The sequence below is a fragment of the Drosophila melanogaster genome, chromosome 3L (genome assembly GCF_000001215.4).
Source record: "Drosophila melanogaster chromosome 3L".
NCBI classification, from domain to species: Eukaryota; Metazoa; Arthropoda; class Insecta; order Diptera; family Drosophilidae; genus Drosophila; species Drosophila melanogaster.
The window spans coordinates 23,338,155-23,349,942 of NT_037436.4; the positions used below are offsets into that span (position 1 = coordinate 23,338,155).

Here is an 11,788-nt window from a genome sequence, read left to right on the forward strand (position 1 = left end):
ATCATAGTCCCACTGAGCCACATGACCTACGTAACGTAACCAATATATAATGAATAAGTTAAATAGTTTTGTAGTTTTGAGTCCTGTGAGTCATTCTTTAGTAATGACTTTAAGAAAATAATTAAAATTGATTTTTGATGATTGAACTCTCGTGAAAAATATGTGATATTCAAGTATTGAAGACGATTGAGAAAAGTTTAATAATATTTTTAATTTTTACCAACAAAAATATTTCATTTAATGAATTAACATATTCCACACATATCAGGATTGTTGTTTTCTATGTTTATTATTATACCGGTTACTTGTAGAGTAATAGGGTATACCAGAATCGTTTAAAAGTTCCTAATAGGCTGATGGAAGCATTGGAACAATTGATCGGGATCAGTAGTCGACACGATCTGGTCGTGTCCGTCTGTCCGTCCGTATGAACGTCGAGATCTCAGGAACAATATAAGCTATAAAGCTTAGATTAACCATATGATATTAACCTAACGCCTAACGCTGCCACGCCCACACTTTTGAAAATTGTGTTGATATATATTTTCATATATTTATTAGTTTTGTAAATTTCTATTGATTTGTCATAAAACTTTTTGCCACGCCCACTCTAACGATACAAACCGACCAAAAAACGACCACGCCCACATTTTTGAACAATTTTAAATATTTTCTCATTGCATTCACCAATTTCTATCCGTGTCCCAGAAAAATTATGATATTTCGCGATCATATTGCCTCTAGCTGAGTAACGGATATTTAATAGTCGGGAAAGTCTACATAGCATTTTTTCTTGTTATTATTGAAAAAAAATCCTTTCGACATATAAACAAAATGTAACAAAAATGCATGACTACTTCAGAAGATTATATCGTTCCCGGCGGCTTGAAATTATTATGACAGCCTAACATAAAACCTGTGCGACAAGCATGCATAAAAATTACGTATATAAAATAATATATTCCTTAGATGTAAAAAAAAATATTTATGTGCATGATTTTTGAGTTCCCATTCTATACCAGCATCGCTTAATACTGGCATGTCACATATAAAATAATATGACATCTGCCTGTTATGAATACATATATTTTTATGTTTGAGTCAACATCGAGTTGCCGATGTTTGGAAAACATCGATGACATCGCTGTTGGCATCGAAATATGTCCATATCTAATATATAGTTCCATTCTGTTTTATTGGATTGAGTAAAGTTAGGTAATTTTTTATAAATGTGTTTCTTTCTTACATATTAAATACATTTTAATTATAACGTAGACAAAATGCAAGGTCTTGGTCTGCAAAGTCTTAAAAAAAATCCAGCTGTAAGTTTTATGATTATATTAAGTTATCTGTTGATTGCATAACAAAAATTTGTTCAGTTAATTCCACTTTATGTGTGCGTTGGAGCGGGAGCTATTGGAGCCGTCTACTATATGGCTCGACTTGCTACTCGTAATCCCGATGTCACTTGGAATCGCACATCAAATCCCGAACCATGGCAAGAGTACAAAGAAAAGCAATACAAGGTTAGATTTGCTCCTTAATATTCATATTCTATTTTCATATTTTAATGGGCCAAGAAAAGCCCTCGACCGTGGTTTTGTTAATAACCAAATTTGCTTATAGATATATGTATTTTTGCAATTTTTTACTTTTTTGGCGATTTAACCGACATGCCATAACCATTACACATATATATTTCACGAATATATACTATGTTGTAGTTGTAGTTATACCCGTTACTCGTAGAGTAAGATGTTATACTAGATTCATTGAAAAGTATGTAATAGGTAGAAGGCAGAGTTTTCACCATATGAAGCCTATATATTCTCGATCAGGATCAATATCCGAGTCGATCTGACGCTGTCCGTCCGTCTGTATGAATGTCGAGATCTCAGGAACTATACAATCTAGAAGGTTGAGATTAAGCATACAGATTCTAGAGAAATACCCGCAGCGCAAGTTTGTTGGCCTATGTTGCCACGCCCACAAATCTTCAAAAACTGCCACATTTTTTCACATTTTTATTAGTTTTTTAAATTTTGATTGATTTCCCAAAAATTTTATTCACCAATATCTATCGATATCCCAGACAAATCATGAAATTTCGCTATGGCATTTTAACTAGCTGAATAACGGGTATCTGATAGTCGAGGAAGTCGACTATTTTGTACAGTGATACTTTTTTTCACTTTTATTATTTGTCTCGCAAAACAATTCCCAATAACCGTAAACACCGCCTGTTAACAATCTCTAAACGGAGATATTTGCGTATATCAACTAGCTAATAACAAATTATTAAAACACCATACTCACCATTCTTTATGGCAGAAAAAATGTATATATATATATATATATGGGTAATTTAGGTAAATAGGTAAAATAAGTGAAATTAAGAAATGATGGGGTGTCATTAGTGCGTATTAAGGAATAATTCAACCCTTAAATAAAAAGGAAGAGGGATATGCTTCAATATGTAGTGATTGCGACTTAAACGCCAATCAAACCCTTTAATTTTATCAATTTTATAATAATCTAGTTATTTAAAACTATGAAAAAAAAATAAAGATCACAAAAATGTTCTAACATTTAATATTTTATAGCAATTCGGACGCAATGCGGGAGAACTTATCATTTATTTTGTCGACAGTGACTAACCAGAAATGTAGGGATCGCCAGAGATTTACACAGGGTCTAAAACGTTCGCTTCAGATAAATTTCTATCAAATTCTATCACTTCACTAGAATAGTAGATTCTTTAAAATGCATGCAACCAGTTAATGGATGCCTTCCTGACCTTAAAAATTATACATATTCTTGAACCGAGATGAACCTCGTAAACCTCCAGGGAACTATTGAAGCTAGAAAGTTGAGACTAAGCATGTGTATTTAAGGGTCAACTACGCAGTGAAGGTACATAAGTTCCATTATATTACCCACAAGCCCCGCAAACACTCACTGTTACTTAATAATGTTTTAATTTTTTTTTGTTTTTGCCTTTCAAATTTCTTTTGCTAGGTAAACAATTGTTTGCGTAAGTAATGTAAAACTGATTGCGATCGTTCAGTGTCAGTTTACTAAAATCTAAAAATATTTAAATCTCTTAATTGCTGGTGGACTTATAGGTTTACTGTAATTCGTGTTTTTTAGATGAAATATATAATATTATAATATAATATAATAATATAATATAATAATATAATATAATATAATAATATAATATAATATAATATAATATAATAATATAATATAATATAATATAATATAATATATAATATATTGAATCTTGCATTTTTTTTCAGTTTTATTCGCCTGTGAGGGATTATTCCAAAACTAAGAGTGCTGCCCCAAACTTTGATGAATAAATTACGTTTCCCTAGCAGCTGCAATTTAAAAATGTAAAATGAAATAACTTCAAATTATAAATAAACATAGTGGATTTGAAAGCGTATGTTCTTATAGATCTTTATATTTATATAAGATAAAATAATTTAGAAATGTAGTGCCCTTTTTTCATAATACACTGCGCGTCACCAGGCTAGCACCCCTTGAGCAAAAATTTTTGATGTGATATATTTAGAAAACTGTTTAGACCTTTGGAAATTTGTTTCCCTTTTTTTCCCTTAAAAGTTGTACAATTAATTCTATAAATAAAAAGTTAATATGGGATGCAGTTTGTTTATAGATTTTGATTTAAATAAAAAAGAAGCACAATCCATAAATGGGTAAACCAAATTGCGTCATCAGGATAGTTAGTTATAATTAAATTAGAATATTCTTAAAGGAATGTTTATTTTTCTTAATCACCCTTTGAATCAGCGATTTGCTCGGGTTTTCACCACTTTTTTCTCGAATTTGGCCGTAAGAGTAGTGGGAGTTGCAAGGTCTTTGACGTATGGACCAGGGATCTGCCGCGTTAAAGACAATGTTATTGCCGCCTTTATAGTTTTTTCCTTAAGTTTAGTTGTTTTTAATCAAATTTGTTACAGTTTTGCGATGTCTGCGGTTTTTCTGCAATTTTATGAAAAGACAGCCCGCGTTCATAGAAAGCTATGATATCGGATTTTTCCGGCAAGGATAACAGCGTTCCTCTTCCAATTTTTTTCGCAAAATTAAACCAAACTTTTCAATTGAACAGCATAAAAAATTTTGTTGTCCCACCTTTCAAGTTATGGAAGATATTCAAAACTGCAGTTGGGGCGATGCAATATAGGTGCCCAATTTTTCGCCGAAAGTAAAACAGAGCAGAATTAAAAAGATAACGGTTCTTCTCAGGACCTCTTTTTTATCCTCAAAGAGAGAGGGAATATCAGTGAACAAAAAACAATAACATTGATAGATTTTCGTGCAATGGCCAAATACAGAACATAAGGAGAAACGGAGCCATGTTAATCTAATAACGAGCTAATCTGATAACGAGCAGTGAATTTAAGGCACCTGTATATATTAGGAAAGGCATAGATTATGAGACGAAACTATGATTATGCCGGACTCTAGGCGATGCCTACCCCGGCAGAGCCAACTCGCATGCATGCACAGGGAGGTGATCCTGTTACTTAGCTTGTGAAAATGCGAAGGAGATATTTCATAATTTTTCTGGCATGTCGATAGATATTGGAGAATTTAAAAACAAGGGAGAATGCTATATTCGAGTTTCCGTCTATCACCTGTTAATCAGCTAGTGGAAATGCTAACATGATATTTTATTTTATCGATTGATATTGGGGAACAAAATAAGAAAAAATTTAAAAATAGGTTAATAGTGTCTGCTTGACTGTTTTGGGCGTTTTGTATGTGAAAGGAAGAAGGGGCGTGGCCGATGTGTTGTTGGTATACCTATAGAAATTGGCAAGGCAAATAATAAACAGAAAACAAATCCAAACACACAAAAAACAAATTCGAAAACTTTTCAAAAGTGTGGGCGTGGCAGTTTTGGGAAGCTTGTGGGCGTTAGAGTGGGCACGGAAAAAAGTTTTTTGGCAATCTATAGACATTTACAAAACAAATAAAAATAAGACAAAATATAAAATGTGGGTGGTGGTGAATTGATCACGATAGGTAACTTGTAATTAATTTTTACTGGTCGAAATGTTCTGTTTTACAAAAACGAGAGACCAGCCTTCGAACGCTCACATATACCGTCCGAACAGGTGATAAGAAAGAAATACTAAATACGAATGATGCTTCCGGATGAAGTGCCGGGGGGTGTATTCGAATACATGATGGTGGCCATATCTCCAGGGGCAATGTTTTTGTTTGCCGCGTTCCATTTATGCAAATTGGTGGGTCCAAATGGCTGCCAGTGTAGATGTCTGTAGAAAAATACTGAGTTCTCAAAGGAGTTCAGGGGAGAATAGTTTTTCTTTATTTCAGCTAATATTCATGTATACCAATAAAGTAAAAAAAGAAGTCATGTAGTTAAGTACGGTTGTGTGGCCAACGGTTCCTAAATGAAAGAAATGAAACTCCCGTTGGAAAAGGGAGCGGGTGGATTCCTTCTTTCTTTTAGGAACGCCAGGAACTGGCACACGAAATGGGCGTAAATATCACGCTCGCCTTGTAATGTCCTAGATTGCAAAGGGATTCGAGCAGCGGCAGTGGTTATAGGCGCCGGAAAGCATCCATCATAGCACTGCGCTCTGTGCTACATGGCACCCGTTTTGGCTTGGCATGACACCTGGTTGGATCAATTCTGGGGACACATCCGGACATAGCACAACTTGGCAATATGATATTGGTGAACACCGTACTAGAGGAGTCAGCAGTCAGGCAGCTCTCGATCCGCATCCAAAGCTGCTCCTCGACGCGAAACACCACCTCTATCCGTGGGGTCTCCGTATGAATCGGGGTGAGAGTCTCCTTTGCATACCCTCTCATCGCCAACTCCCAGGATATGGAGACCCATGGCATCGTCTAATAATCCGTCTTCGGAGCACCCAACAACCAAAGACACTAGAATAACATGATGCGTAACGCCATACGATTTTTTGGCACACGATTTTTTCGCCATGGCTCTAGAGGTGGCTTCAGGCTCTCTCGAATTTTGTTCGAGAGCGCGAGAGCGGAGAGCGCTACAACGATCAGCTCTTTTCTACCCATACAGTGATAGCAGACAACTGTATGTGTGCACACATATGTTCATGCATTGTAAATTTGACAAAATATGCCCTTCACCTTAGAAGTTCTTGGACTTTAAATCTATATTATTTTTGAGAAATTGGCACCATGCGAAAAATTCTTGTTTTGAATTAAACAGTTTTCATATTTTTATTTATTTTATAAATTTTTATTTTCTAGTACGTATTATTTTTATGAAATATTTATTTCTCAATTTATTGTCTTCTTTTTGGAAAATTCATTTTAAAAATGATCCAAATTTGTTATTTAAAATGCACATTAGATTCAGTTGTTTTTCATATTCATTTTTTTTTTTTTATATTCCAATTTGATATTTTTAAACAGCCCGCAATTTCATCATATTGCTCCGAAATTGGCCAAAACTCCCCAAATATGTAAATTCGTTTCTTCGATCAGAATCACAACATGCACACATACGCGTTCTCGTCTCTCTCACACAAGCAAGCAAATTCTATTTTTAGACTTCTTACACTCTCAGCGTAAGCAAGCGGGCAGAGGGCCATTAGCCCCGATGTCGAACCATATGTTGACGGTGGGCAAGATATCCGTCGCTGTGTGAGAGAGCACTGCCGAAAGTCGACGCTGGTACTCGGCTCTGGTGTCTCTTGGTTTCCGTTCGCGCTAGTGGACTGACGTCGCCCCTTCCGACGATGGAGATGCAGCATGGTGTGATGTGCGTCCCCTCATACTCGGCAGCGACACCCACTTCGGCACGACCCGTCGGAGTGTTGGTGTACCAAACAATTTACTTATTATTAATGAGTACCGCCCGGAGCCGCCGTTCGTCATCAAACCGGGGGAAACGCGAATAAGTCCGAAGGAGAGAGTGGAGGATAGAACAGAGCAAAAACAAGAGAGAATGCTATAGTGGAGTTCCCCGGCTGTCAGATACCCGTTACTCAGTTAGTGTGAATGCGAATGCGAAATTTTATCATGTTTCTGGGGTATGGATAGATATTGGGGAATAAAATTTTAAAATGGTTCAAAAGTTAGGACGTTGTAGTGGGCGTGGCAAAAAGTTTTTTGGCAAATCGATAGAAATTTAAGCGACTAATTAAATTATGAAAAAATATCCAATAATTTTTTTTGGAATGTGGGCGTGGTTGTTTTGGGTGGTTTTAGGGCGTTAAAATGGGCGTGTCAAAAAGTTTTTTGGCAATCGATAGAAATTTACAAGTTAATTAATTTATGATTAAATATCGAACAATTTTTAAAAAATGTGGGCCTAGCAGTTTTGTGCGGTTTATGGGCGTAAGAGCGGGCGTGGCAACATTGGTCAATAAATTTGCTCTGCGTCTATGTCTCTGAATCTGTATGCCGAATCTCAACCTTCTAGCTTTAATAGTTCCTGAGATCTCGAAGTTCATACGGACAGATGGACTTGGCCAGATCGACTCGGTTATTGATCCTGATCAAGAATATATACTCTTTATATGTACGGAAACGCTTTCTTCTGCCTGTTACATACTTTTCAACGATTCTAATATACCCTTTTACTCACGAGTAACGAGTATAACAATGAATACTGAACACGTTTTCTTTTTTTACAGTTGTGGAAGCTACAGAAAGGAAGACTAATTTGGAATTCGCTGTCATTAAAAATGAATATTTTTTATTCATTTTATGTCAAAAACACTTATACCTAAAAATAATAAGAAATAATAAAGAGTTTACAACTAAATTGAACTATGTGAACTATATTGAACTATAAAGACCGACCTAGATCGTTCGTTCAGTTTGGTGAATAGTTCTAGTTTTAGTTCGTTCGTTCACGAACGACACAACACTACTCAACCCGTACGATGGCACTGTGTCTTCGCTGAAGAAGTCGCTGCCACCGGTTCTGGATAGAACTGGCTTCTCCGGTGATGGGAGGTTCGTCAGGGACGGCTATCAGAAAATTCCCCAAAGTGAGAGCGAGGTTATCAGATGGATCCTCTGGCATCTCGGATATTGGTCTGTAGTTGAGACATGCCTTAATACGAAACAGTAGAGTAGATAACTCTTCAAGTGTATATTTAAAATTACCCGTGGTCTTGTAGAAGTGAATCTTGAAACTTTTAACCCCTGCTTCCCACAGGCATCCCATGTGGGGGCGCCTGTAGGGCTGAAATGACAGGATAGGCTTTGATGGCTCGACGAGGTAACTTGTGCCTTCCTGTAGCGAAGAAATCTCCCGTGAGGGCTTTTTCCGCGCCCACATAGGCCTTTCCGTTGTCGGCACATAGAATGAGAGGACACCCATTTCTGGCCGCCAACATTGAAAAGGCTCGGAAAAATATCTCTATGGTCAAGTTAGAGGTGGCCTCTAAATGAATGGCCTTCGTACAGAACCACATGAAGACGCAAGCTATCTAACCCGTAAATATAGCACTCTGCCCCAGTTAATAAACAAATTTCAAACTCCGATCTCAGCAGCATTTCAATTATCCAACCCGTAAATATAGCACTCTGCCCCAGTTGATAAACAAATTTCAAACTTCAACTTGTCGCCTAATACTCAATTATAAAATATTATCATATATGAACAATATTTGAAATAAAACATCTATTTTATAGAATAGAAGTTTTAGAATCCGACTTATTAATTGGGTACAATCTATTAAGGAAAATTGGAGTTAAAGTAGATGCAGGGTATTATGGAATATAATGGAAAAAAGAAAAACTAGAATATTTTGACAATGAGGAAAAAACTATTTGTGTTTAATTGGGGAAAAAATTCTCTTCCATTAAAAAAATATATGCTAAAATGAATACTTTGATGTACAAAAAGTATTTAAAACCGAAACGGTGATGGGTGATGGAAGTTTATATAGCTTGGGATCAAAGAATCCCGCCGACGTTGAATTATCGGTCAAAAGAAAAAATTCATAGTCTAAAAATAATTTCAAATCAAATAAAAGATTTCCAAAATAAGATTAAGAATAAAATTGAAAAAGAGCATTCTAAAATAAATATTCAACTTCCTTTTCGAACAGATATTCGAGGAGAAATAAATACTGACAATGATAGGGCAATTTATAGCAAACACGTCCAGTGTAGCATCTCTTACCCAACCTGAGATCCATATCATCCTACTTTCGAGGTGGCAATCGACATAAGTACGGTGTTAAAAGTAAATTCAGAGAAGTCAACAAAGCGAATTAACTGTTTTCGCAAGGCACATTTTCGGAGGCTAATCAATTTTATAGCTGGCTTTAATTGGTCCGATCTCCTGCAACATAATGGCGGATGCCATTTATATGTTTTATACCGCAATTAAATCATTTTTTGACTCTTGTGTTCCGATGTACTATCCGTCAATCTTTAAACCTCCTTGGTTTAATAAAGAGTTGACACACCTATGACATGGAAGTCGTTCCTTTCTAAGTTGTCGGCTCTCTTAGCCGCCAGCAGCACCTAAACCTTGGAGACACAATTAGTCTGCGGCACATCCGCTTTCTTTACATATGTAGATCAGTTGCGTGAGTATTTAAGCTCTCCTCTCTCGCAAGCTCTCTCTGGTACTTTCTTGCACCTACACATTTGGCTTTGCGTTTGCAATGCAACTATTCTATTCTCGGTTTCGTCTCCTGTGCACCCGCATCGCGGCCAAAATTCACATGAAAAATAAACAAAATCTTTTCAATTGGCTACAAAACAAAAATGGTCTGCAAAACCAGCTAACAAAAAGGCTTGTTAGCTCAAGATTTTGGTGACCCCGACAAGATTCTATGTATAAACAACTATAGGTAAATAATACGAATCTGTTTAAGCTTTGGATGGATGGATGGATACTCAAAAGGCCCACTGTACCATGCAGTACCATAGTTTACGATAGATATAAGAATTATATTGTCATCTCGGTCCTACTTATAAGCTAGCATTAAGTAATAAGAATGTATTAATAATAATAAGTAATAAGAAATGTAAAGTCCAGACTTTATTCAAAATTTAAAAGTACCGGTTCTCAGTCCATCCTTTGTAAATATTTAAGCGCTCGGTTAATCTTTACCGTGATTAATGCTCAGTGCTAAAAAAATTATTTAAACCGTTGCAAGTTCCAGTTTGCACAGGATCCGAAACAGTTTTATAATTTCGTTAGCACTAAGCGAAAAACAAGTTCTTACCCTTCCTCTCTATTTTTTGAAAGCACTACGGTAACATCGGATAAGGCAATAGCCGATCTATTCGCCAAGTTTTTTCAAACAACATATTCAACTTTACCTCATTCCGAACAACAATACTCTTATGCGGTATCTAAGTCGAATCTAATATTTTGCCCCACTATAAACGAAATCTCACTGCTTAACGATCTTCAGCGTGTTAAACCGGTCTATTCGTCAGGTCCCGATGCAATCCCTGGCTGTGTGCTCAGATTCTGTGCGGAAGCCTTGTGCAAGCCTCTACTGAAACTGTTTACCTTATCTCTGGAATCTTCACAGTTCCCTTATATATGGAAGGAGTCCTTTGTGATTCCTCTTCATAAAAAAGGTAGCAAACTGGATGCAAGCAATTACAGAGGAATCTCTAAATTGTCGGCTATCCCAAAACTTTTTGAAAATGTTATCACTTCTCATTTGCAGCACCTTTGTAGATCAATCATATCACCGTGTCAGCACGATCAACAACCACTAACCTCTTGGAACTTACTACTTTCGTAATACAGAGTTTCAAAAATAATCTTCAAACAGACGTCATCTACACCGACTTTAGTAAAGCATATGACTCTGTTAATCATTACCTTCTATTAAGAAAACTAGAACTAGAAATGGCAGGAAGCAACAAGTCCTCTTTAAAAATTTTCTATCTTGTATTCTCCGAGTCACATCCAGTGTCCCACAAGGGAGCCACCTTGGTCCGCTTCTTTTTACCTTATTTACTAACGACCTCCCCTTAGTAATAAAACATTCGCATGTACTTATGTACGCAGACGATGTTTTTATTGGATGGGCTCCGTTCTTCGGCACCACTTCTCGCGGCGCACAAGCGTAGGCAGGTACTCGGTGTCGCAGCATGCGAGCAACCCTCCACTGCTTTCTTGTAGAGCTATCCATGGACAGCTCCGCATCCAATCCAGGCGTATCCGGCAGATTGGCTACTCCTTTGAGTAAGTCATTCGGCGTCAATGGCGCCTCCTGTTCGTCATCCACAGGCACATGGGTAAGCGGACGCGACTTCACAATACTCTCCGCCTCGATCAAGAGACTCTCCAAATCATGGTCCTTCGGCGCAACTTCCTTCGGGGTAAGACGCAGTCTCTCAGGCTCTCTTGACGCACTGCACCATGCTTTACCATACTCCGCCCTCAGACGGGTTTACTGGGCAATTGAAAACCCATTCGCTGCTTCTGCTTGACAACTCACTCTGAATCTTCTCCATCTCGAACACGTCACCAAAGCGTATGGCTTCCCTGTCAGCTCCCACGAAGTTCTTGCCGTTGTCGCTGCATATTCTATGTAATGGCCCTCTACGGCAGAAGAAGTTCCTGATCGCAATTATGCAGGAATCCGTCGACAGGTCATGCGCCAGCTCCAGATGAATCGCCCTTGTCGACAAGCACGTGAACAAGGGGACTGCACCATGCTTTACCATACTCCGCCCTCAGACGGGTTTACTGGGCAATTGAAAACCCATTCGATGCTTCTGCTTGACAACTCACTCTGAATCT

At 37.3% G+C, this 11,788-nt stretch overlaps 1 protein-coding gene and 1 non-coding gene across 4 annotated transcripts, besides 11 other annotated features; both read left to right on the forward strand.

The window, feature by feature from the left end:
- The first annotated feature begins 374 nt into the window (after positions 1 to 374).
- Positions 375 to 795: a mobile genetic element.
- A 278-nt stretch (positions 796 to 1,073) lies between these two features.
- Positions 1,074 to 1,183, forward strand: mir-4942 (mir-4942 stem loop). Its single transcript, NR_048316.1, has one exon. It is a non-coding gene; the product is annotated as a mir-4942 precursor RNA (primary transcript).
- Positions 1,172 to 7,782, forward strand: ND-MLRQ (NADH dehydrogenase (ubiquinone) MLRQ subunit). Of its 3 annotated transcripts, none has more exons than NM_001275306.2 (4): positions 1,172 to 1,322; positions 1,380 to 1,526; positions 3,303 to 3,448; positions 7,689 to 7,782. In NM_001275306.2, the coding sequence occupies exons 1-3, from the start codon at positions 1,281 to 1,283 to the stop codon at positions 3,363 to 3,365; spliced, it is 252 nt and encodes an 83-aa protein (NP_001262235.1). In that variant the 5' UTR covers positions 1,172 to 1,280; the 3' UTR covers positions 3,366 to 3,448; positions 7,689 to 7,782. The 3 variants fall into 3 exon arrangements, with proteins under 3 accessions (NP_001262235.1, NP_730778.1, NP_730777.1); NM_168989.3 differs by lacking the exon at positions 7,689 to 7,782 and having other exon boundaries at positions 1,172 to 1,215; positions 1,276 to 1,322; positions 3,303 to 3,443; NM_168988.3 differs by lacking the exon at positions 7,689 to 7,782 and having other exon boundaries at positions 3,303 to 3,443.
- Positions 1,731 to 2,167: a mobile genetic element.
- Positions 4,549 to 4,614: a mobile genetic element.
- Positions 4,621 to 4,965: a mobile genetic element.
- Positions 5,945 to 6,629: a mobile genetic element.
- Positions 6,990 to 7,624: a mobile genetic element.
- A 266-nt stretch (positions 7,783 to 8,048) lies between the features above and the next one.
- Positions 8,049 to 8,250: a mobile genetic element.
- An 81-nt stretch (positions 8,251 to 8,331) lies between these two features.
- Positions 8,332 to 8,483: a mobile genetic element.
- Positions 8,484 to 9,169: 686 nt separating this feature from the next.
- Positions 9,170 to 11,058: a mobile genetic element.
- Positions 9,906 to 10,021: a mobile genetic element.
- Positions 11,059 to 11,063: 5 nt separating the features above from the next.
- Positions 11,064 to 11,788: part of a mobile genetic element that runs on past the window's edge.